Source organism: Megascapheus bottae, chromosome 6 (assembly GCF_031878675.1).
Source record: "Megascapheus bottae isolate mThoBot1 chromosome 6, mThoBot2.hap1, whole genome shotgun sequence".
NCBI classification, from domain to species: domain Eukaryota; kingdom Metazoa; phylum Chordata; class Mammalia; order Rodentia; family Geomyidae; genus Megascapheus; species Megascapheus bottae.
The window spans coordinates 61,139,776-61,164,136 of record NC_143514.1 but is presented as its reverse complement, the minus strand read 5'-3'; the positions used below and the strand labels follow the sequence as shown (position 1 = coordinate 61,164,136).

General features: G+C 51.2%; 1 protein-coding gene across 1 annotated transcript; it reads left to right on the top strand.

Moving 5' to 3' along the window:
* The first annotated feature begins 4,932 nt into the window (after positions 1-4,932).
* Positions 4,933-14,226, top strand: Zc3h12a (zinc finger CCCH-type containing 12A). Its single transcript, XM_090335205.1, has 6 exons — positions 4,933-5,031; positions 5,755-6,234; positions 10,233-10,372; positions 11,658-11,892; positions 12,300-12,406; positions 12,506-14,226. Exons 2-6 carry the CDS (start codon positions 5,789-5,791, stop codon positions 13,378-13,380), a joined length of 1,803 nt encoding a protein of 600 aa, XP_090191331.1. The 5' UTR covers positions 4,933-5,031; positions 5,755-5,788; the 3' UTR covers positions 13,381-14,226.
* Positions 14,227-24,361: the final 10,135 nt, after the last annotated feature.

The following is a 24,361-nucleotide window of genomic DNA, read 5'->3' as shown; positions in this document are numbered from 1 at the left end:
TTTTCATTCAAAGCTGGTGTTCTGTCATTTAAGCCACAGCTCCACTTCTAGCTTTTGATCAACTAATTGGAGATTAGTCTTTTCTTGCCCAGGGCAGGACTTTCCTGCCCTAGCTGGCTTCAAACTTTGTTCCTCAGATCTCAACCTCCTGAGTAGCTAGGATTACAAGCATGGCCTCCAGTGTCTGACCCAAACTTCTTACAGATTTGCCCGTCTCTGGAGTCCTCCCCAAGCTGAGATGCCCAAGGTCATTCCTGGGGAGGCCAGCTTTGTAGACTTCACACAGCTGTGTGGGAAGCAAGTGGGCAAGTGAAGCCCCCAAGTCATGCCTGGAGCGAAGCAGGCTCAGCTTCGTGACCAGCGCCATGAATCTAGTGGGTTTCTGAGGTCTGGGGCTGAGGTTTTCAAAATCCAGCTATAAATGGAGCAGGGCTTCCCCAGAGAAGCCCTGGGTTCTACAGAAGAGAGGCAGTTCACAGGAAGGAGCTACTGTCACCAAGAGCAAGAGAGAGACTGTGGTTCACGGAGGAGAGCAGAGAACTGCCTGACTCATCATCCAGTCCTGTGGGCTCCCCTGGCAAGGGCTGGCAAGCAGAGATCTGAGCCCATGAGGCAAGCTAGAAAAGGTCCTGGCAGGGACATCCCAGTGTGTAAAGAGGACACAGCAGGGAGCCAAGGAGGAGGCCACTCAACTTCTGGAAGGTCCCACAGAGAAGGTGACATCACCAAAAAGATGAATGGAATTGGGCAGAAGGTGGGGGGAGAAGGGCAGGAAAGGGCAGAGGGCAGCGTGAGACACTCCTAGCTTAGGAAAGTGCTGACAGAGAGGCACAGAAGTGTCTGCCATGGGCAGACATTCTGCCCACCACCAGGAGAGCACTGTCTACGTGTGAGGCATTATCACTGTGGTAGATCACGAGCACTACTTGTAGATGAACTCGGACATGTCATTTAGTGTAAGTATGTGTGTGTGTCCAGTCTTGGGGCTTGAACTCAGGGCCTGGGTACTGTCCTTGTGCTCTTTTTGTTCCAGGCTTTGAGTCACAGATCTACTTCCAGCTTTCTGGAAGCAGTTTATGGAGATAAGAGTCTCACATCCGGGCTGGGAGTTTGGCTTAGTGGTTAAAGTGCTTGCCTAGCATGCACGAAGACCCGGGTTCGATTCCTTGGTACCACATACATACAAAAAAAAAAAAGCCAGAAGTGGTGCTGAGGCTCAAGTGGTAGAGCTCTAGCCTTGAGAAAGTCCAAGGACAGTGCTCAAGCCCTGAGCCCAAGCACAGGACTGGCAAAAAAAAAAAAAAAAAAAAAAAGAGTCTCACATCCTTTCCCAGCTGGCTTTGAACTGTAATTCTCAGATCTCAGCCTGCTAAGGAACTAGGATTATAGGTGTGAGCCACTGAGGCCCTTCATGGTTTTACCACCCTAAAAGTAGTGAGCTCGGTGAAGAATCTGCCTTCACCAAGCTCTTCTGAAACAAAAGAGGGCCAGAGGCAGATGAGCAGACAGTATGCCTGGTGCTGGCTGTGGGAACTGGGGTAGATGAGGTACTCAGAATCAGGCTGGGGCTGGCACTTATAGTAGAGCAGCCTTGGCCCCCTCTCCCCTCATCCTGTGGACCCCAAGGGCAGTTGTGCTTGGGGGAATGCTTTGGGCTCTTCCAAGATGACTCAAACTCCAAAACAGACATAGGACTAGAGGAACAGCCGTGGGCTCTCCTCCCCTTCCCTGTGGTCTTCTGTGATCTCCCTGTCCAAGGTGAGACGCTCTGTGTCAGGGAGGGCTTGGGACTTCCAGCCCCCCAGACCCAACCTTCACATCCATTGCCTCAATTCTGCCACTAAATGCTACTTCATCCACTACATTAAGGTACGGGCATGTATAACCACGATATGCTGCATGTTTTTTAGTACCGAGTGCTTTCTTGGTTTGCTTGAACAAATGGCATTCCACCACTTCAGCCACATCTCAAGCCAGAGTTTTTGCTGTCTAATTGAAGAGTCTCATGGACATTATCTGCCCAGGTTGGTTTTGAAACATGCTCCTCCAGCCTCCTGGGTAGATAGGATTACAGGTGAGAGTCACTGCTTTTTTTTTTTTTAATTTTATTTTATTTTTGCCAGTCGTGGGGCTTGACTGCAGGGCCTGAGCACTGTCCTCGGACTTTTCTCAAGGCAAGAGCTCTACCACTTGAGCTACAGCACCACTTCCAGCTTTGTTCTATGCATGTGGTATGGAGGAATTGAACCCGGGTCTTCGTGCATGCTAGGCAAGCACTCTACCACTAGGCCAAACTCCTGCCCTCTCCCCGCCCCCAGCCACTTTTTTTTTTTTTTGGCCAATCCTGTGGCTTGAACTCAGAGCCTGGGCATTATCCGTGAATTCCTTTTGCTCAAGGCTAGCACTCTACTACTTGAGCCACAACTCCACTTCTGGCTTTTTCTGTGATTAATTGGCAATCAGAGTCTCACAGATTTTTCTGTCTTTGAACCCCAATCCTCAGATCTCAGCCTCCTGAGTAGCTAGGATTACAGGTGTAAGTCACTGGTACCTGGTGACGTGGATTTAAAAAAAAAACAAATTTATTTGCATGAAGTAAAAAGGAAGCAAAACTAAACAATATACTATGTAGGGAGTCCCACAAAGATGGTACATTTGAAAGTAAGGGAATGACTGCCAGAAAATTCAAGAAAACAGTTTTAGGAAGTAGGGAAGAAAGGGTACAGGGGCACCGACTATACCTCTCAAGCTGCTGGCACTGGCTTATTTTCTAAGTTAAATGATATGTGGGTTCTTTGAAATTATTGCTATTGATTGTTTTTCTTTTTCGTTTTTGTATGTGCTAGTACTGAGTCTTAAACTCAGGGATTGGATGTTGTCCTTTAGCTTTTTCACTCAAGCCTGGCACTAACCACTTGAGCCACAACTCCACTTCTGACTTTTTACTGATTTACTGAAGATAGGAGTCTCAGATTTCTCTGCCTGGGATGGCTTCAAACCACAACCCTCAGATCTTAGTTTCCTCAGTAGTCAGAATTATAGGTATGAACCACCAGCACCTAGCTATTATTATTCTCTAGGCTGTACAGATGCAGTTGTATCTATATTATCTTTCAAAATAAAAAAACATTTGATTCTCACAAGGATAGCACTTTGTGCTTTTGATAAGGTAGAGATTATGTAATTAAAGAGCCAGCACTCAGTAGTAGGCACTTAATTTTGAGGGCTCTGGCCCTCTGGACTTCAGTATCACCAGGTACAATGTAAGCCAGTGGTATGACTGAGACTTTGTCTTCTAGCTGTAGCTTCTGTTCCCTTTCTCCCTTTCCCCTTCCTCTTGCTCCTTTTTCTTTCACTTGCAGTGAAAGTATCTGCAGCCATGTATACTCACGCACTGAAAGCCAGGCTCTCTGGTCCTGGGGCACTGGGGTTTTCCCAAATGGCAAAGCAGACCCTTGAAACACTGGAGTAGGTGCTCTTGGTTCCAGTTCCATCCACAACTTTCTTGCTGGGGAAATGGGGCCTTTTCTGAGTTTCTCAAGGGTAAATGTATACAAGCCTGGTCAGCCTCCTTCATCTTAGCCTCTGGGTAAATCCCGTGAAGTGCTGAGGTCCCAGCTGGGCACTATGGTCTCACACCTGTAATCCTAGTTACTCACCAAGCCTGGGCAGGGAAGTTCTGGAGACTCTTATCTCCAATTCACCAGCAAAAAGCCAGAAGTGAATGGATGGCCCTAAAACAAATCAAGTTAAGTGGTAAGCCAAGCTAAGAGAGACAAATGGCACATATTTTCTCTCCTATGCAGAAGCTAGAGCTAAAATACACGGGGACATGATAAATGATACAGTACTCTAGGTATTCACACACAGTGAGGCCAAAGGATACTCTAAGGAGAGGAAAACAGGGGCTCAATGGCTATGTACCTCTGATCATACAAAATAGTATTTATTGAAATGAACTTCAGGAAAGGGAAAAAAGAGGTTTTTTTTCTTTGTTGCTTTTTTCTGTTGTTGTTTTCTTTCTTGTTTATTCCTGTAAATGGTAAAGAGGGCATAGGCATGGAGGGACAAAAAGTGAACAAATGTAGCCGAGGTATTCACTATGTTGAAAATGAATTATAAAGCTTGCAGGAGGGGAAAAATCTGGGAGAGGGTGCACGGGAAGGTACAAATAACACTGTCCAAAAAGAAATGTACTGGTACCGGACTTACAGAACTGTGACCTCTCTGTTCATCACCTTCCTAATAAGCAAAAAAAGAACTAAAAGTAATCCCGGTCCAAGAAAGACAAGTCAGAAGTGAAGCTGTGGCTCGAGTGCTGGCTCGAGGAGAAAAGCCGAGGTCCCCCACCAACACTGACCCCCGCAACTTCAGGTGGCAGCGATCTTTCCATCCTGGGGAGGGACTTATTTCGGAAAATCTGGACGGGGCCCCTGCGCGTGCGCCCACCTCTGCGGACTGGTCCTCAGTGTGGGACGGGGGCGGGGGCTCCGTCTGAAGGGTGCACCGGCTGGGTGGACCCGCTCTCCGGACCCCCTTCTCTGCCCCTACACCTCCGGCAGGCCAGTGTACCAGTCCAGTCTCTGGGTGGGGCTGCACCGGCCTCCCCGCACGCCGCCAAGCCTCAGTGGGTCGGTCGGTACCGACTAGGTGCGCACAGCTGGTGCTGCCGCGTGCTTGCCTGGCATGCGACGGGCCGTGCGCGCCCCGCAGCCGTGCGCAGCGTGGCCGCGGAGACCCGGGCCCCGGGGCTGCAGACTCAAAGCCCTGCTCTGACTCTCGGCCCACTGCACGCAGGCGGCGGGCGAGGCGGGCCGGGGGCGTGGCCTCGAGGGGGCGTGGCCTCGAGTGGGTGTGTTGGGGGCGTGGCGTCCCAGGGGCGGAGCAGGAAGGGGCGGTGGCCGCAGCCGGCTTCCGCGTCGAGGTCCTTAAAGCACCTGCTCGCCTCCCACTCGTACAAAAGCACCGCCTGCTGACCCCCGGGACGCGGCCCCATGGAGACGCCGCCAGCCGTGGCTGGCGCTTGGCAGGGTGAGTGGGCGGCGGGGAACGCGCGCGGCCGGCGGGATCCGGGCGGAAGGGGCTGGTGGGGGGTGGGGGCCTCCGGCGGGGTCGGAGCCCAGCGGAGGAACACGGGCTCGGGGATCGCAGCCTCGCCCGTCCGGCCCCCCCTCGCCTCGCCAGTCCTCAGGCGGCGCCCGGCAGCCAACCAGAGTCTCCCAGTAACTTTTCTCCCCGATTGGTCACCCCGGAAACTTGTCCTTCCCTTCCCCACCCCCACCCCCCCGTCCCGTCCGGTCCCGTCCGGGAATCCGGCTACGGGCCCGATCCCTCCTAGGCCAGGGCTGTGCGCGTGGGACGGGTGGACGGAGGGGATGGCTTCCACCGGGAACTCCCCGCCTGCCGTCCCCAGCCGTTCCTCCTCCCCCCTCCAGGGCACTAAACAACCCCAAGTTTCCATCTGAGAGCTCCGCCCCGGCCTTCTGGGTCCCCTGGGCTGACGTGGGGGTGGCTTTGGGTGGGGGATGTGAAATTAGACCAAGTTCAAACTCTTATGTCACCAGTGAACTGCAGAACGACCTTGAGCAAGTGCCTCCGTTTCCCCTTTATATCCTGAGAGGGGTGATGGTCCTCAACTGAGGAGATAGCTTGAGCTGACACATGTGGATGGCTTTGAGTAGTCAGTGTGGTGGGGCAGGCAGGAGAGAATGAAAGTGACGTTCCTGGTTCCTCAACTCTGTGGTTGTCCCACAGGAGCCATGACAGATGCCCTTCTGCAATCCGAGATATGAATGGCCCCCGTGACACAGACCAGCCCATCCAGGAAGCCAACCCCATCATGAGTTTGTGGGGTCCTGAGGACAGCCACAGCTGTCAGGGAACCCCACAGCCGGCCCAGGAACCTGCCACTGAAGAGGCCTTGGCTTCAGAACTGCAAATGAAGGTGGACTTCTTCCGGAAACTGGGCTATTCATCCTCTGAGATCCATGGAGTCCTACAGAAACTGGGGGCCCAAGCAGACACTAACACCGTGCTTGGGGAGCTAGTGAAACATGGCTCAGCCCCAGAGCGGGAGCATCAAGCCCCGCCAGACCCCTGCCCTCAGCCCCCTCTGGTGCCCCGGGGTGGGGGCACCCCTAAAGTTCCCACCCTGGAGCCCGTACTCCCAGAAGAGGACAAAGAAGGTAGCCACCTGAGGCCTGTGGTCATCGATGGAAGCAATGTCGCCATGAGGTATGTGCCACCTCAGGAGAGGATGTGTAGCATGGAATGGCTGTGGTATGCTCTGTCCCCTGTGGTAGAGGGGCATACAGGAAGGAGGCTGACCTCCCCCCATGGACTGCTGGTGAGGGGAAGGGGAAGTCCTCCGTGTGGCCCTACTGCATGCCAGCTGGCTTCTTGAAACCAAAGGACTTCATGTTCTTTGGCAATGGCCTAGGATTGAAAAACCGGGGTTCTCAAAGCCTTGTCCAGGGCCACAGTACTGCTGAGTAGTAAAGCAAGGATTCAAATCTCAAGATAGGTCTGTCCCCAGAACTCGCTTTTTTGCTGTGTGGTCTCTGATGGAGCCACTCTCTCAAACCTCCATTCCTCACTTGTGACAGGATGCCAGATGGTGCCAGGCGCCTGTAGCCTGTAGGCGCCCCAGCTCTCTGTAGGCGCCCCAGCTCTCTGTAGGCGCCCCAGCTCTCTGTAGGAGCCAATCACATAAATGAGCCTCATTTCCTCATCTGAAGAACCGAGCTAACCCTCAAGTGGTCCTCATGGGCAGTGACTGCACAGAACCTGGAGGGTCCTGAGTGTCTGGTAAACAGTAGTTGTTGTTATTCAAGAGCTAGGTATTCTTAGGCTTCCAGAGGAAGCAGGCCCAGGTAGGTTGTGGGCAGGTAGCTGATGCTCTGGCTGCAGGTGAATGCACAGTGATCCAGATGGACTATCTGGACTAGATTGGCCTCTAGGTGCTCCCAGCCCTTTACTTGTCCCCATGCACATCTCAGAGGGACTAGAATGAGGTAGAGGCAGAAGGTGAGGAGAAGCTGTCATTGACCTTAAAGAACCCTGACTTCTCCCTTCAATTTAGGCCCCACCCTCTGGCCCTCCTTTCTCCCAGTTGCCTGCACTTGTGTGGCTGGTGAGTCAAGTCTGGGTGGCTCACCCAGAAGGAAAAGTTCCTGTTTGACATAGACTTGGGGAGACCCCAGACACAGGAGGGGTGGGGAGGGTTTCTTTCCCTGCTAGCCTGAGGGATCAGGTGAGCCTCTGGAGGCTGGCATGATAGCAGCCTCTTCTCTCTGGCACTTGGCCACGCCTACTCCCAGCAAGTGAGCTGTTCAGCTGGCCATGACCCAGCTCAGCAGGCATGCATGTGAGCGCTCTCCCACCCCCCTAACATGTCTTCTGGTCTCTGAATATGAACCGACCCTGGGCAGGAAGCTGAGAAGCATTAGTCTCTGTGCTGGAGCGCAGCAGGTCACACCCTGTGCTTTGAGAGTTCAGGGTCCCCTCTCAGACTCGAGCCTGATCTGGGCTAGGAGGGTCTGTGACTTCTAGGTATGAGCCAGTGTGCCTCGGTGGGGGGAGAGGGGAGGTTGTGCTGCAAGTATTTATGTCTCAGCAGAAGGAGAAGGGGTCTGAGGGCAGGGAAGGAGGGCCCAGTGGTGGAGGGGCCGGAGGAACTGTGGACGACCTGAGGGTGCCTTTGCCTGCCCGTCTGACTGCTGGGGGTTTCTAGGCTGGGGTAGAGGCAAGAGGGGAATTCCAACCTCGTACTTCCTGTCTCAGCTGCCGCTAGGTTCCTGCCTTACTTGCCCCCCCCCCTCCAGTGCAGGCGGGCTAGCCCCTACCATATGCAAATTGTGGGGAAATTCACCTCCATTTCCTTCTAAGGGAATTTTTCTCCACTAGCCCAGCCCAGCCCAGGCATATCTTCTCACCTGAGGAACCTGGCCCAGCCCTGCCCTTCTGTCCTGGGGCGGGAGCCACAAAACTGGAGTCTCACACATAAATACATTTCTCCAATCTGGTTGAATGGGCTGGGCTGGGCTGGGCTGGGCTGCTGGGCTCCTGACCTTCAGGCAAGCTGGACTCTGTGGATAGAAACCTATCTAGTTTTTCCTGGGCCAGCCAGGTTCCTGAGTTGCTGTCTAAGGTACCCAGGCCTGGGTGTTGTAGTTCTGCCAAGAGTAGGGCTCCTGCCTACTTGCTAAAGGAACATTTCAGGTGCCAGGGCTCCTGAGAACAGACTCATTCCCAGTGTCCAGAGACAGCACACACCCTGGACACCCTGGCATGCCTCATTCCAGGCGTGGCAGTTCTGGCCTAGGAGAAGCAGGCCCATGTAGAGGAAGGTGGTGTGTGTGACCCGCGTAAAACTACCACCTGGGGAAGACAGCCGAGGGCCCACAGAAAGGGACCCCATGATGGGGGAGCACTGGATATGGCAAAGACACATCATTTCTCTTGTTCCCAGCCTGCTCTTCCCTTTTCTCTCAAAGAAGTTTTTGTGGGAACATACACCTATATTCTTAGCACTTAGGAGGCAGGAGCTTTGAGAGTTCAAAGTCAGCCTGGGCTACATAGAAAGTTTTGTCTAACTTGGGTAAAACCCTTTCTCCACACTTTCTCCGTGTCTTCTGTTTGAGGCAGAAAGGTAATCCAGTGGCACCATCTGTTCTTGGACCAGTCAGGGAGGAGGAAATGATGCTTCTGGCCTCGTGTTGGCGTCAGCCCTGCTCATACGTGTGTGAGCATCAGCAGAGTGGTTATGAACTATGGCTCTGGTTCTGCATCTCTGCTCCAGTATTGCTGTGTGACTTTAGTGACTAAGGACCCTCTCCGGGCCAGTTTCCTCATCTGAAAAAAAGGATGGAAAAGCCCATGACAGTACTCATGGGCTTGCTGCTGATTCAGTGTTGAAACTTAGACCACCAGGTTGGCAGCTTTTGATAAAAGTTAAACGTACATTCAAGGGAGTGCTAGGATGGCGCCAGGCAGGGGCGATGGTTGTCTTGGGGCTGGACTGTGTCTCCCTGCAATTTACACTAGACCCTGGAGCCCCACTCTACCCCTGGACAGCCTCCATGCCCTTCCCTGCTCCACTTCCCACTCTACCTTCTCTTGGGGATCCAGCTGTGCCCCCCGCCCCCACCAGCCACCCACAGGATGTGGTCTGCCATGGACTTGCCTCTTTTGCGTAACATTTATTCTGTCTTATTTACCAAACACAGGAGTCTGAGTTGCTCATTAAGGGGCCAATGATAGGCAAAGCTGTGGGCAGGGAACCCCCCCACCAGCCCCAGACCATCCCTCCCCTGCCAGGAAATCCACTTTGCTGGGCTGGCCTTGGCATCATGTCAACATGGAAGTTGTCCACTGGCATGGCCTGTGTAAGGAAACTACTTACGGTCCACTGGGCCTATTTTTCTGATGGAAAAACAGAGTCAGGGCAACCCGTTCAAGACTGTCTTCCCAGTCGCCCAGCCATAATTGGTGAGGTCTGGTCCACAGACCAGGGCTGGCAGGATACCCTTGCCCTAGCTCTCCTGGCCACCAGTGGACTCCAGCACTGTCTAGCCATGTTTTTGTCTCAGTCCCCGAGGGAGCAAAGGAGGCAGGGAATTGGCCTCTTGGGAGGAAAAGCTTTGCCTTTCACTTTCACACTGCGAGTCTAAAGACGCACTGTCACTTCCTGTCCCAAGTGTGGAAGGTAAACCGAGGCCCCTTTGGGGTCCTAGCCTGTGGCATGGTACACAGACTGAACTCTAATCCAGAAAGATCTGGTTTCTCTCTGGCGAGTCTGGCTGGTGCTTCCCCTGCCCCCACCGCAGCACAGTGCTGTGTCACGGCGTTTGTGTGGAGCCGTGGTGTTGGAGGGGGGTGACTCAGTGGGCGTGTGCACATGTGTCCCTGTGGTCCCAGCAGCGTGGGGCGGGGCTGGAACCCGGTACCTTTTCCTCACCCCCAGGTGTGTTGTAAGTGGTCCAACACTCAAGCATGGAGAACCACTGCTGCCAGATTCCTGGGTGGATCCTTGCTTTGAGGAGATGGAATCTCAGGGAAAGTCCCTGGGCTGGGGCTGGCCATGCTGGCAGGATGGGAACCAGGCCTCAGGCCCCACTGGCCACAGGCCAGAGGCTGGAGCAAGAGCTGCCTCGTGTTCCTTCTCAGACCATGGTGACAGCATGCTGGCTGGCTGCCCTTGGGAGCTGACCTGTCCTTCTCCTCCCTCCCAGCCACGGGAACAAGGAGATCTTCTCCTGCCGGGGCATCCTGCTGGCTGTGAACTGGTTTCTAGAGCGGGGCCACACCGACATCACAGTGTTTGTGCCCTCCTGGAGGAAGGAGCAGCCTCGGCCCGATGTGCCCATTACAGGTACGTGCACTTCCCCGGGCCCCCCTTTTCCCCAGGAGATCTAAGCCAGGAGCAGCAATTCTTGTCCCAGTTTTAACTCTCCTCCAAAATCACCTTTGTCAGCCAAGTGCTGGCGGCTCATGTCTGTAATCTTTAGCTACCCAAGAGGCTGAGATCAGAGGACTGCTGTTCATGTCAGCCTGGGCAGAAGAGCCTGTGAGACTCCACCTCCAGTTAACTAGCAAAAAGCAGGGCTGGAGGCATGACAAGCAGTAGAGCAAGCAAGCTGAGCAAAACTTTGAAACACTGAATTAAAAATAGGAAAAAAAAATAGGGCAAGAAATAGAATCACTTTAAGCTGGGAGTTTGGTCCAGTGGTAAGAGTGTTTGTCTATCATGCAGGAAGCCCAGGGTTCGATTCCACATACATAGAAAAAGCTAGAAGTGATGCTGTGGCTCAAGTGGTAGAGCACTAGCCTTGAGAAAACCCAAGGACAGTGCTCAGGGCCTGAGTTCAAGCCCCAGGACTGGCAAAAAAGAAATCAAATTGCGTGCAGCCTCTGCCTCCAATCCTATGTCACCCCCTCAATCTTACCAGTGGCAGAGGAATTTAATACTTGCAGCTGTGGGCACTGAAGCAGGGCAGCCAAGTTTGGAATGTGACTCTCTGCACCAGATAAGGACTTCGAATGGCCCTCTCTGTGGGCCTCTTGCCCAGAGGGTCAGGAGTGAGGTGAAGGCTGGGTGACAGCCCTCTTCCCAAGGCTGCACGCATCAGTCTAGGACTACTTAGGTGTGTGTTGGGTGTAGGGTGAGTGTTTAGTACATATGTGCTGCTTCTTTGTCCTTGCAAGACACCCCACCCCCCACACCAACTTCAGAGAGAAACTTGTTCCTCTCAGAGTCTGGAGTTGTAGAGGGCAGGGTAATGGGACTGTGGGCTTCCAGGAAGAGCTGTCCCTTCCAAACAGGAACTAGTAAGTAGCCTTGTTTTGCCTATGTAAGGGACTGAGCTTCTCCATGAACACCTACAGGATAGGCTGTTGAATAGCCAAAGCCAAGACCACCTCTGCCTCCAACAACCCCTGCCAACCAGAGCAGGGGAAGTAGACAGGCCTGTAGGACAGCCCTGGCACAGTTCTTGGCCTTCAGGCAGGCAGCAGACTCTGGCAGTGAACTTGGCACAGCTGGGTTTCTGCTGTACATTGAGCTGCTCACAGGCCCTGGCCACTAGGAGATTGGACAGCCCTGTGGGCGTGGCTCTGGGTCCCTGCGGGGCCCTGACCTCTGCCACGTCACCCCTCAGACCAGCACATCCTTCGGGAGCTGGAGAAGAAGAAGATCCTGGTGTTCACCCCGTCCCGGCGAGTGGGCGGCAAGCGGGTGGTGTGCTACGACGACCGCTTCATCGTGAAGCTGGCCTTCGAGTCTGATGGCGTCGTCGTCTCCAATGACACCTACCGCGACCTCCAGAGCGAGCGGCAGGAGTGGAAGCGCTTCATAGAGGAGCGGCTGCTCATGTACTCCTTCGTCAGTGACAAGTATGCTTCCAGAACCCTGGGGTCCCCGAGCTCTGGGCAGCAGGCATGCATCTCTGGGAGGAAAGTGGATGGGCAGAGTGCAGGCTGGGACCTAGCAGGATGATGATCTTGATTTGGGGGTGGCACAGACTAGGATGGCACAACTAGAATGCAGTCTCTTGACCACCTGGCCAGCTCCCAGCCTTGGAGTTGCCCTAGCGGTGTCCCTGGGCTGTGACCCTCTAGAGAGGGATCCCCCTTTCTTTTGGCTAACCCCACAGGCTTAGCAGAGCTTGGAGACTGGGACACGGGCACCCATGGCTACTCCCAGTCTTCTCAGTGAGGCTGCCCATCCAGCCTGGCCCTCCACACACGGAGGGCCCTCAGGTGCCTCACTCCTGTTGAGAGAGCTTTCTCCCCCTCTGTAGGTTCATGCCCCCCGATGACCCCCTGGGCAGGCATGGGCCCAGCCTAGACAATTTCCTGCGTAAGAAGCCACTGCCTTCTGAGCACAAGAAGCAGCCCTGTCCCTATGGTAAGACCAGCTCTGCCTTTACGCCTTCCTTACCCCTGCCCCTCTGCTCATCCGAGCCTGCCTCTGCCCCAGCTCACCTTGTCTCCCCTCCTCTGGCAGGGAGGAAGTGCACCTACGGGATCAAGTGCCGATTCTTCCACCCCGAGCGGCCAAGCCGTCCCCAGCGCTCTGTGGCTGACGAGCTCCGTGCCAATGCCCTCCTCTCACCCCCCCGGACCCCTGGCAAGGACAAAAGTAGCCAGCGGCCTTCATCTACCCTGAAGTCCACATCTGTGCCCCCAGACAGTGAGCACAACAGCCTGGATGGGAAGAAGCTGGGGGTCCAGGCATCCCCAGGGTCCCACCAGGACAGCCTGACACCAGGCTTTGCCCCAGCAGGCAGGAACGTCCCGCTTAGTGGCAGCGGCAGCAGCAGCAGCAGCAGCAGCAGCAGCTTCGGGCCCATAGATTGGCCCCCCCAAACCCTGGACTCACTCCCATACACCTCCCAGGACTGCCTGGATTCTGGCATTGGCTCCTTGGAGAGTCAGATGTCAGAACTGTGGGGCCTGCGAGGAGGTGGTGCTGGAGAGCCGGGGCCCCCTCCAGGCCCTTACTCTGGCTACCGCCCCTATGGATCTGAGCACCCAACCACACCTGCCTTCTCTGCTTTTGGTCACTTTAGTGTCCCTGCTGACTATGCACCTCCCCCACCTGCCTTTGCACCTCGAGAGTACTGGTCTGAGCCATACCCACTGCCCCCATCCACCCCAGGCCTTCAGAAGTCCCAGGTGCCTGGCCCAGGAACTGGCGCCATCCCCTGGGGCAGGGCAGACAGCCTTGCCAAAGAGCGAGCTGGTGTGTACACCAAGCTGTGTGGCGTCTTCCCCCCACACCTGGTGGAGGCTGTGATGGCCCGCTTCCCACAGCTCCTGGACCCCCAGCAGCTGGCCGCCGAGATCCTCTCCTATAAGTCCCAGCACCTCAACGAGTAAGCCAGCATGTGGCCCGTAGCCCCCAGGGGCTCTTCTAGTCCCCGGCAGAGGAAAAATTAGGGGAGGGAAAGGAACCCCAAACCAAAGATACTGTAGGATTGTTTCTGGCCTCTATGGCTCCTCTAGCTGCGTTGGTCAGAAGCGATCACCCTGTTGATACACATTGTATCTCTGTCATTTAGGCCCTCGGTCCACGGCTGAGGCCCAAACCCTCTTTTCTCAGTGGGTGAGGAAGAAGGCCTTGGGGGAGCAGAGGCCTCAGCAGGGGTCCTATGCTCAGCTCCTCTCCTGCCCCCCCTCACCGCTGAGATGCCGGTGTGGTCGGCTAGTTGGGCACTGTGTGCCTTCCCTCCAGAAACCCTCCTCAAAGCCTATGCAGCCTCAGCCCTGTTCTTGCAGGCCGTGAGGCTTCATGTTAGTAAGCAAGATGCTCCTTAATAACCCACCTCTGCCCCTCCACTCTCCCCTCCCATCGCTCCCGCCAGGATCCAGGGCCCTCTGTCCAGTTCCTTCTCTCTCTCTCTCTCTCTTTCTCTCTCTCTCTCTCTCTCTCTCTCTCTCTCCCTCCTCCCCCACCTCGCCATTCTCCAAAAATGGGGGATGACATGTATGCTGTGTACAGACATAAGTTTAAAATATTTTAAGTGAAAAGTCCTTACCTCTTATAAGGCATCAATAAAGGACATCGGCCATTTAAAAAAGTCATCTTTGTTGTACATGGCCAGTGGGGGTGGCCTTGAGTGAGGGAAGGCAGGCTATTCCCAGCTTGCCCGGCCCAGGAGTGCTGTGTCCCTGTGTGGCTGGGGCGTCTTTCTTAAGGCTTAGGGCTGGCCTTAGTGCAAGCCTGGAGCAATGGACACACAGCAGGGGATCAGGCTGAGGGGGGGAGGGGGCAGGGAGGAGACAAAGTTGAAATGCAAAGGGTAGCACTGGGGGGACAGGATAGAGCTGTTGCTCTACGCTGTGCTGACCAGAGGTGAGGATGAGAAATGACCTGGCAGATAAAATGGCTTGTGAAGGAGCCCTAGGGTGCCCTCCAGCCCCTCCCAGATACTGTGTCCTTCAGCTTGCATCACAGAGCAGGGAAGGGCGGGCTGGGTGGCAGCAGCTTGGGGAGGTGATGCCAGGGGGCCCTCCAATAGGTGTGGGGGTCCTAGAACCAACTCAAGAGCAGGCTGTACCACTGGTTTTATCACCAGGAGCAAGTGGCTGTCCCACAGTGGGTCTCATCTGTGAAATGAAGCAGTTTCCTTACAGGGTTGTCATGAGGGTTCCACAAGGTGATACACACTGGGTGTGTGACCTGCCTACCACACAGGAACTGCTCATTAAGAGGCCTTGGATGTGAGTTCTGTGGGCTAGCTGTTTATCTGTGCCTGAAAGAGAGGCTGGGCATTCCAACATCCTTCCACCCCACCCCAGTTACAGCCAAGTAGTAATAATAATAATAATAATAATAATAATAATAATGATTCCTATATTAAATAGCTGAAGTAAAAAGCAGAGCTATCAGATGATCTCCCAAATACTATCATCTGGGGAAAATGGATGAATAATCACAATTTTGAATCTCAGATGATTTGCACTTGTTGGTGCAGTTTTTTTTTTGTAACTGTATCAGCTGTACAGTTTGTACAAGGATCACCCACTGTCTCCCTTGCATGCAGCAAAGCGAAGTTCACTCTTTACCATAAGCATGCTCAAACACAGGTGTAAGGCAGGGCTCAGGGCCAGGGAAACAGCTCTGGCAAGCAAGAGCTCAAAACCTCCCATCAAGTGTGCTTCAAGGTGTCTGGTGACTATTGCCTCTAGCCTCCTCATCAGGTTTTATCTGCACTAAGCAATGTCATTGCTTTGTTTTATATGTTAGTTTTCCCAATCAATTAGTACTTCTGGATTAAAAGGCTATTTATGGGCCTCTCTTTGTTTTTATGGGACAGGAAGTAAAAATACCAGACTGTCCAGTTCATTATCAGCCACTTGGCAATGTTGACTGACTTGTCCAAGGTGCCAGGAAGGACAGGCTAGGGCAGCACATGAGCATGAGTCCCCTGGCCCCAAAACCTGAGGGAATAAGGAACTGGGAGTACCCCAGCCCCATACTTCAACACCCTCTGAGTTGATGGCATTCACACAGGAGTCCCCAGCACAGCATCTGGAGTGACCACCCACCGGTCTGTTTGGGAGTCGAACCTACAGCCCCACCTGCCAAGGCCCATCTCTGCACACCTAGTGGAGCAACAGGCTATAAGGCCCAGGAGTCCTTGGAAGGAGAAACAGGGAGCTCTCTACACTTGCTTTTCTTTTACTTTTTTTTTGGCCTGTCCTAGGGCTTTAACTCAGGACCTAGATGCTGTCCCTAAGCCTTCTTTGTGCTCAAGGCTACTACTTGAGCCACAGCACCACTTCTGGCTTTTTCTGAGTAGTTTATTGGAGATAAGAGTCTCACCGATTTTCTGTCTGGGCTGGCTTCAAACCTCAATCCTTAGATCTCAGCCTCTTGAGTGGCTAGGATTATAGACATAAGCCACTAGCACCCCAAGACTCTTGATTTTCAAGATAGGTCTCAATACTAAGCTTGTGACCCATTCTGCTATTGAACAGGTTACAAATGTGTTTGACAATGGAGGGTCTTCTTTATTTAGTAACATTTGGAAAGACACATTTGCTGTTAGGCAAGAGCTGAACTCTAGTCATTTTCTGTTCCTGCTTCTGCAGGTATGAAGGGGTTAGGTGTTCCTACAGCAGATAAGCAATGGCATTTGTACCGGGAACTATGGGTAATGTAAGGAGGCTGTGTCCGACAGTTCTCATTCAGTAGGCAGCCATAAGGAATGGGGAATCCGTGAGGCAAGTGCCAGCCAGGGCTAGGCCTGGGGTCAGGTCATGGCGTTCAATACCTTTAATGGCCCACATTGGCATTCTATGCTTTCTGGACAGGCCTGGTCTGGCTAAGCAGGCCTGCCAAGGATCAGAACCTCCCTTCCAGGTCTCTTTCCCAATCTAGCCTCTGGCAGAGGCACTCAGAAACTTTAGGTCCCAATGCCAAGGCTGTTTCTTTCCCTTGATTTGGGTTTTAACTCTTAAGTTTTCCCTTCCATCCCCTCTACCACTGCCCACTCAAGTCTCCCCACTTGTGCAAGGGACAGTGTTCACTGCCTGTCTGGATGTGACAAGAGGATACTTCAGTTCACGGTAGCAGCAGGAGGGAGTAGAAGCCCATTCCCTAGCTGTGTGGAGCTGGGCAGCCCACTCCCTTGCCAGGGTCTCAGCTGTCTACCTACAACAGCTCCATGTATGCACAGCAAGCGAGAGACTGGCAAGGAAGGAATGTGATTCCTGAGACCAAAGCTCAAGCCACGGAGGCGGGTGTGCTGGAAGGGATCAAATTCCGAGTAGCTGCCCCACTTGCTCTTTCCGCCTCCATTTTCCTGGTTCTAGGAGCCAAGAAACGGATGGGGAAACCAGAGTATGCAAATTCCTGCACTGTTGAGAAATAAGCCTGGGGAGCACTGAGGACAGCCACTTTTCCCCACGTCCACCACCCCCATCTCACCACAGGAACAGACCTTCAGCTTTCCTCTTAAGTTCCGCCAGACAATGTTAACACCAGCAGGGCACAGGTTACCCGGTAGCCAGGACAGCAGCCTGGCTCCCTTGTGGGCCAATTCAGCTCACAATGGAATGGAATAAATACCTGTTGTAGATACCCTGCCCACTTGTCCAGCTAGGGAAAACTCCAAGTCTCCAAATCCCTCAAGATCTAGGCACCAAATCTAAGAGCAGGAAAGCTGGGGCTCGGGGAGTGGGGAGAGGCCTTCCCAGTGCTGATCCTCAAGACCGGCTATACCCTTTAGGCTGGGAAGTATCAGGCCCACCTCTCCACTTCTAGCCCTTCCCACCAGCAGCCAAGTCCTCTGCACTCCCCTCTCCGGGATAAAAAGCTTAAAAAGAGCAAAGCCCTGCCTGCCACGGTGCTGGATCAGCCCTCTGACAAGAGTTGAGGGGGAAGACAGTAGTGTCATCAGTCTGAGCCCCAGGTTTCCTCCAACCCTGCCTCATCCTTTTTCCCTAGCCCTTAGCAGAGTGGGTGAGGCAGATTTGCATTCTAGCTTGTTCCAGTTCATGGGAAGGGTGTGGGAGATTTGGCTGAAAGAGGCAGGAAGTAGGGCCCAGTAATTAAGGAAACCCAAGCCATCCCAGGCCATGGCATGTAAAGACTTCCAGCTAGTTCCTGGAGGTGGAGGCGGCCCAGGCTGTCACCTTGGGTGTGGCCTCCTCACACTTCTCTCAAGGCCACTGGTAGTACTCTTAAAAACTGCTTCCCAATTTAAGAACTGTCAGTAAGACATAGTGGGAGGAAAGGCTCAAGGGCCCCAGCCCACACTACACTGGACCTGAGGCTGGGAACAGTCCAGTGGCAGATTCTGGCTGCTCTCCAAGGCCTTGCTGAAGGCGCCTGGTGGCCCACCTGCCATCTACTGGTAGCTCCTGGTAGTACTGCTGGTGGACAAGAACGTCCTTAGAGGCTGCTACCACTTAACGTGGGTGGCCTGAAGGAGGATCAAGAGGAGTAGTAACAAGTCAACAAAGTGCTAAGGCAAATGCAGAGTTAAAAAAAATATCTTGGCAAAGCCAGGTACTGGTGGCTCATATCTGTAATCACAGTTACTCAGGAGGCTGAAATCTGAGGATTGCAGTTCAAATTCAGCCCAGGCACAAAAGTCCGTGAGACTCTTCTCTCCAATTAACCACTAGAAAACTGGAAGTGGCGCTGTGACTCAAAGTGGCAGAGCACTGACTTTAAGCTAAAATGCTCAGGGACAGAGCCCAGCCCCAGAGTTCAACCAACCAAAAAAAAAAAAAAATGCGCTTTAGAGATCCATCATGACATCTACATTCTAACACTGCATGAAATTCAGTGGTAGGCAGACCACTGGCCTAGCATGAACAAGCCCTTAGGCTCCATTTCCAGCACCAGAGACCAACACAGGAACTAGAATAATAATGAAAGGAAAAGAGAAAAATATTCATACTTAGTGTAAAATCACAATGATATACCATTCTTTTGACTTTGTTATGGTAAGGAGGGGTGAGGGAAATGAGCCTATCAATACTCGGAACTTGAGGTTTTCCAAGACTCACATCTTCGACAGAGATCCCACTGCTATGAATGCAACCCATGTGCACACATCTGAAGGAAGTGTAGGGCTGTTCACCACAGGACTGAAATGGCAGAAGACAGGAAATAATACAGTACTGAGTCAAAGTGTGACAGTACCCCCCTGCTCTTATAAAAAGCACTTTGCGGGGCTGGGAGTTTGGCCTAGTGGTACAGTGCTTGCCTAGCATGCACGAAGACCCGGGTTCGATTCCTCAGTACCATATACATAGACAAAAAAAACCAGAAATGGTGCTGAGGCTCAAGAGGTAGAGCTCTAGCCTTGAGAAAGTCCAAGGACAGTGCTCAGGCCCTGAGCTCAAGCCCAGGACTGGCAAAAAAAAAAAAAGCACTTTGCAAATTTTTTATGATACACATACAAAAAGGTATTAAGGAGGGGGGGTGGGGGGGACGGTAATGGGTACCAAGACATGTGAAAGGGTATCAATGTATGTAAATTAATGCACCTTCTATCTGGCAAATATCATGTAACCCTTTCACTAATTACAATAAAAAATTAAAAAAAAATTTTAAAAAAAGATATTAAGGAGTCAATAAAAAGGAGGTAGCTGTAGTTGGAATGTTCACTAAGCCACATCTGTAGATGAACAGAGCAAATGCACACTGCTCACACATGTATACAAAGTTCCTGTAAAAGGAAAACATGCTTTTGGATAAAATGTGAGTCAATGCTCTTTCCAGGTTGTGTAGTCTGGTGCTCACCTCCTTCCCCAATTCCTCTTCCAACTCTAACCCCAGGACCAGATCATCTGGGTGTGGGAAATGACCAGATCACAAAGGCCTTCATGAGAGGGGCCACAGGAGCTTGCTCCCCTCCACCATCTGAGGACTCGGCAGAGGCCCTCTGTGAACCACCTGCTGGGCCTCACCTCGACCCCATTTTCCACAACTGCTAGAAATGGGTTAACATAAGCCATCTATTTTGTGCTTTTTGTTATAGAAGCCCAAAGAGACAAAGGCACATGTATTCATATATTTTAAACTCCCCGCCCCTCCAAGGATACAGAAATAAATTATTGGGTGGAAGTGTGGATCTGGGGAGACACAAGTATACTGTCCAGGGAAAATACTCCAGCACACAGGTTGTTAAACCATAACAACTGCCACTTTAGTAAACTAAAGCAATTGGAATACAACATCTGGTGGTTCAACCTAGTATTTATTTATAAATGATCTACATATATTAATGGACTAATACTTAGGCATATTATACAACACATTCAAAGTGAAGGGACTATATAAGACCGACCCCCAAAGAGAATACATGTCAAAGATCTAACCTCTCCTCACACCTGAGCATTCACACCCACCTGTTCCCTTGGAGACCAGCACCCTTAGTGTGGTCAGTGTCCCCAGTGAGGCCGGCATGGACTCCAGCAGAGCCCCCATTGGTGGTGACAACAGTCACGCCACAGAGACGGTTTCCCAAGTGGTAACTCTGCTTCACATCACAATGTTTACCACTTAAAGACGATTCAGTTGCAAACCTTCACTTAGATTGACACAGGAATGAATGCCTTCCTAGGCACTGAATGTGGCCCCAAACTAGGAGAAGTAAACATGAATCAGAGTCCTGCACTTTCCCCTACCCAAAAGGTATCCAGGGTTTACAGGTGACAATGCCTCTACAGCCTGGAATAGGGTTGAGGGGTAGAAAAATCAGAATAAACACAAAACATTAATTCAGAGCACTCAAAACAACACAAGTAACTATTGCCAAGCAAAGGCTATTTAACACTCATTTTAATTCTCTTATTTACCATGAGTCAAGGTATTAGAGCTCTAAGATGGGGACAGTGGTACACATTTGTAATCCCTGCTACTCAGGAGGCAGAGGCAGAGGCAGGAAGATCTTGAATCTGAACCAGCCTGGGCAAAATCAGCAAGACTTTGTGTCAAAGACAAAATAAAAGCTAGGTGCCAGTGGCTCATGCTGTAGCTACTCAGGAGGTTGACAGGATAACAGCTCAAAGCCAGCCAAAGTAGAATCTATAGATACTTCATCTTCAAAATAGCAAAAACAGCTGGTAGGCTGGAAGCATGGCTCAAGCATAGAGGACTAGGGGGGCTGGGAGTTTGGCCTAGTGGCAGAGTGCTTGCCTAGCACACACGAAGACTTGGATTCAATTCCTCGGTACCACATACACAGAAAAGCCAGAAGTGGTGCTGTGGCTCAAGTGGGAGAGCAGTAGCCTTGAGGAAAGCCCGAGGACTGTGCTCAGGCCCTGAGTTTAGTCCCCAGAATTGGCCAAAAAATAAAATAAATAAAAAGGCATAGAGGACCAGCAGGCCTGAGTCCAAAGCTCTGAGTTCAAGCCCTAGTACTAGCACTAAATAAATACATAAATGATGAGACCTAAAAGGACTACAATCACCCAGGGACTCATCACGGGGACTTTACCACTCTAATTTTTTCCTTTCTCCATTTTTACTCTTCTCTAGCTTTGATGCATACGTGCGTGTGCATGTGTGCAGATGTGTACATGCACCATTACTAGAGTTTGAACCCAGGTTCAAACTTCGAATTTTTGCTGAAAGCTAGCACTCTACCATTTGAGCCACATTTACACTTAATGCCTTCACATTGTTTAACCAAAATCTGTATTTGAAACTGTCTAATGGTAAATACATTATGGATAACTTTGTCACTTTTTTGTTGGTGGTGTGACTTTGAACTCTGGGCCTGGGTACTGTCCCTGAGCTCTTCAACTCAAGGCTACTGTCCTACCCCTCGAGTCACAGCCCTGCACTACTTCCAGTTTTCTGGTGGTTAAATGGAGATGATTTTCATGGACTTTTGTTGTGTGGGCTGTCTTTGAATCGTAACTCTCAGATGTCAGCCTCCAGAGTAGCTAGGATTACAGGCATGAGCCACTGGTGCCTGGCCAACTCTCACCTCTATGAGGCTTTTTTTTTTTTTTTGCCAGTCCTGGGTCTTGAACTCAGGACCTGGGCACTGCCCTTGGACACTTTTTGCTCAAGGCTATTGTCTTGCCACTTGAGCCACAGCACCACATCCAGCTTTTTCTGAGTATTTGAAAATCGAACCCAGGGCTTTGTGCATGCTAGGCAAGCACTCTACCACTAGGCTATGCTCCCAGCCCCCAAACTCTGGGCACTTTTAAACTGTCTTTCAATGTATCTTTTTCTGCATGTGTCCAAAAGGTCTCAAACATGCGGTGTAATTTTTACTATGGTTGCTTCAACTTCTCTTAGCAGCAATTATTCTGCATTGACTGTATAAAACATTAAAATTTATTCACATAATGGAGAAATAAGGGCTACAGGTGTGGTTTAAGTGGTAGGCAGGTGTAAAGCTCTAGGCTCAATCTTCAGTACCATCAAATAATAAATACTCTTAAGAAAAAAAAAAATCACACAATACTTAACAGACCTTGCACCCAAAGGCTTAAGTTTGGAAGAGGAAATAATCCTGGTGCCTGCTTCCTTTTCTTTCAGAATACAGGTCTTTCTTCGAAGCAAATAGTATTAACCCAATATGGCATGAACCTAAATAACAGCGGGGGTACTGTGAGAACAGCATGCCAAGGCCCCAAGTGGCCTATCCATACCAGTGGAGAGGGGACACCAGGCCTCACTCGGCTCACATCATCCTAAGCTTCCCTGCAGTCCCTCCTCCGACCCCATATGGCCTCCAATCACATACTCTGGTGGTTGCTCGGCTCTCCAGCCTCACCTTGTAGTCTGAGGGCATTCAGAGCCATCTGAGTTTAAGCAGAATGAACTACTTTTTCAGTCATTGGAAGAACATATTTGCAACCCCCGACACTTGATACTAGCGTTCTCCCAGTTAAAAACCAAAAATGTTAGCATAGAGGCTCTGGATATTTTTTTAATTAGGGGCTGAGAAAATGTGGCTAAGTGGTAGAGTGCATGCCTAGCATGCATGAAGCCCTGGGTTTGACTCCTCAGTACCATAGAAACAGAAAGATCCCTTACACAGCTGTGGCTCAAGTGGTAGAGTGCTGTGCTGTACCTCTGGAGCCAAGCTCCTAGCCTTTTGCTTTCGTTTTTTCAGATGTCTCCCACTTTTGCCTAGGCTACTTTCAGAACTTGATCCTCCTACCAACAACCCATCTGGTCCTCCAATTCTGAGTTTTTAAAAGCTATTTTTTCCATCCTTACAATGAGCAAGAGTAGACAGTACTGTTCTAAAAGCAGGTAATAAGCACCTTCATAGGGGATCTCAGCAACGCTCCAATTTAGGGGTGGCTGGTGGGCTAAGACAGTCGACACAGGTCATCCCACAGTCTCTCTGCACAGATATTCCCTGACATGAGCGTATCTGTTCTTTTGATCAATGACTTGAAAGGTATTACTTCGTTCTCATCTTCAACGTAGACAAACTTGGTTGATCACCAAAATAGGACAAGCATGGTATATGGCAGGCAAGGACCCCTTGGCATCTTTCTCTCCCCCACCTGGTACAGGGAAATTAAGCGATTGCTCACATCTTGGCTATCTTCAGTATTCCTTGCCATCTCATAGGCAAAATTGGAAGAACTTCTCATCAATGATGAAGTCTTGCAGAGAAAGTATAAATCAAGTAGACTGACCAGGTTTTGTTTTGTTTTTGCCAGTCTTGGGGCTTCTGGGCACTGTCCTTGGACACTTTCTGCTCAAGGCTAGTGCTCTGCCACTCGAGCCATCACACCACTTCCAGCTTTTTCTGAGTACGTGGTACCAAGGAATTGAACTCAGGGCTTGGTGAATGCTAGGCAAGCACTCTACCACTAAGCTATACTTCTGGCCCTGACTAGGGTTTTATATACACAGACAGGTGAAATCATATACAGACATGCTTTTAAAATAGCACACATTTCCAAGTACAGGTGGTTCTAACCATAATCTCACCATAGCCTTCTGAATACATGGGATCAAAAATACCATCACTCAGCTGTATGAACTGCGTTCCCCCCCTCAAATTTTTTTTGGCCAAGGCAAACCGCAACACCCCCCTCTCCCCATCCCAATGTCTACCTAAATATCTAGGATTAAAAGAATGGGCCACAACACCTGGCAAGACAAGGGCATACAAAAAGGACTATAACTAAATAAAATCAATGGGAAAGGAAGGCAAATCCCCAAATCTTATTCACTCAACTGATGCAAAGATAGTACTTAATATAGTGGATCCCAATTTGGATTTTAATGAGAATCTAAAGGGACTCTAAAAGGAATTTCCAACATCAAGGCTGCACCCCAGAGTCCATGGAGCTGGGGTCCAGGCGGCATATTTTGGCAGACATACCAGGTGACTGCAATATGCAACTGGGGGTACTGTTTCTAGAGACAGGATGTAACCATAATGGTTCAATTCCCTTGAATCATTGACCTTACAAAGGGGAGGATGCTCAGCTGGTAATGCTAGCTCACTGATGCCACCTTAGACTACTCAAGAAACCTTGCTTTGGGTGCAATTTTGAGCCTCTTATTGTCTTCATAATTTTAGAGCAATATTTAATCAGGTGAATACCAGCACATAGATGAAGGATGGAAAATGAAATTTCTACAAGGCATGACATGAATAAATGAAAATAAAAAACTTCAATGAGTCAGGCACGGTGGCTCATGCCACTGTAATTCTAGCTACTCAAGAAGCTGAGATCTGAGAATCCTGGTTCAAAGCCAGCCCATGCACTAAAGTCAGTGAGACTCTTATCTCCAATTAACCAGTGGAAAACCAGAAGTGGCGCTCTGGCTCCATGGGTAGGGCAGTACCCTTGAGCTGAAGAGCCCAGAGACAGCACTCAGGCCCAGAGTTCAAGTCCCAAGACT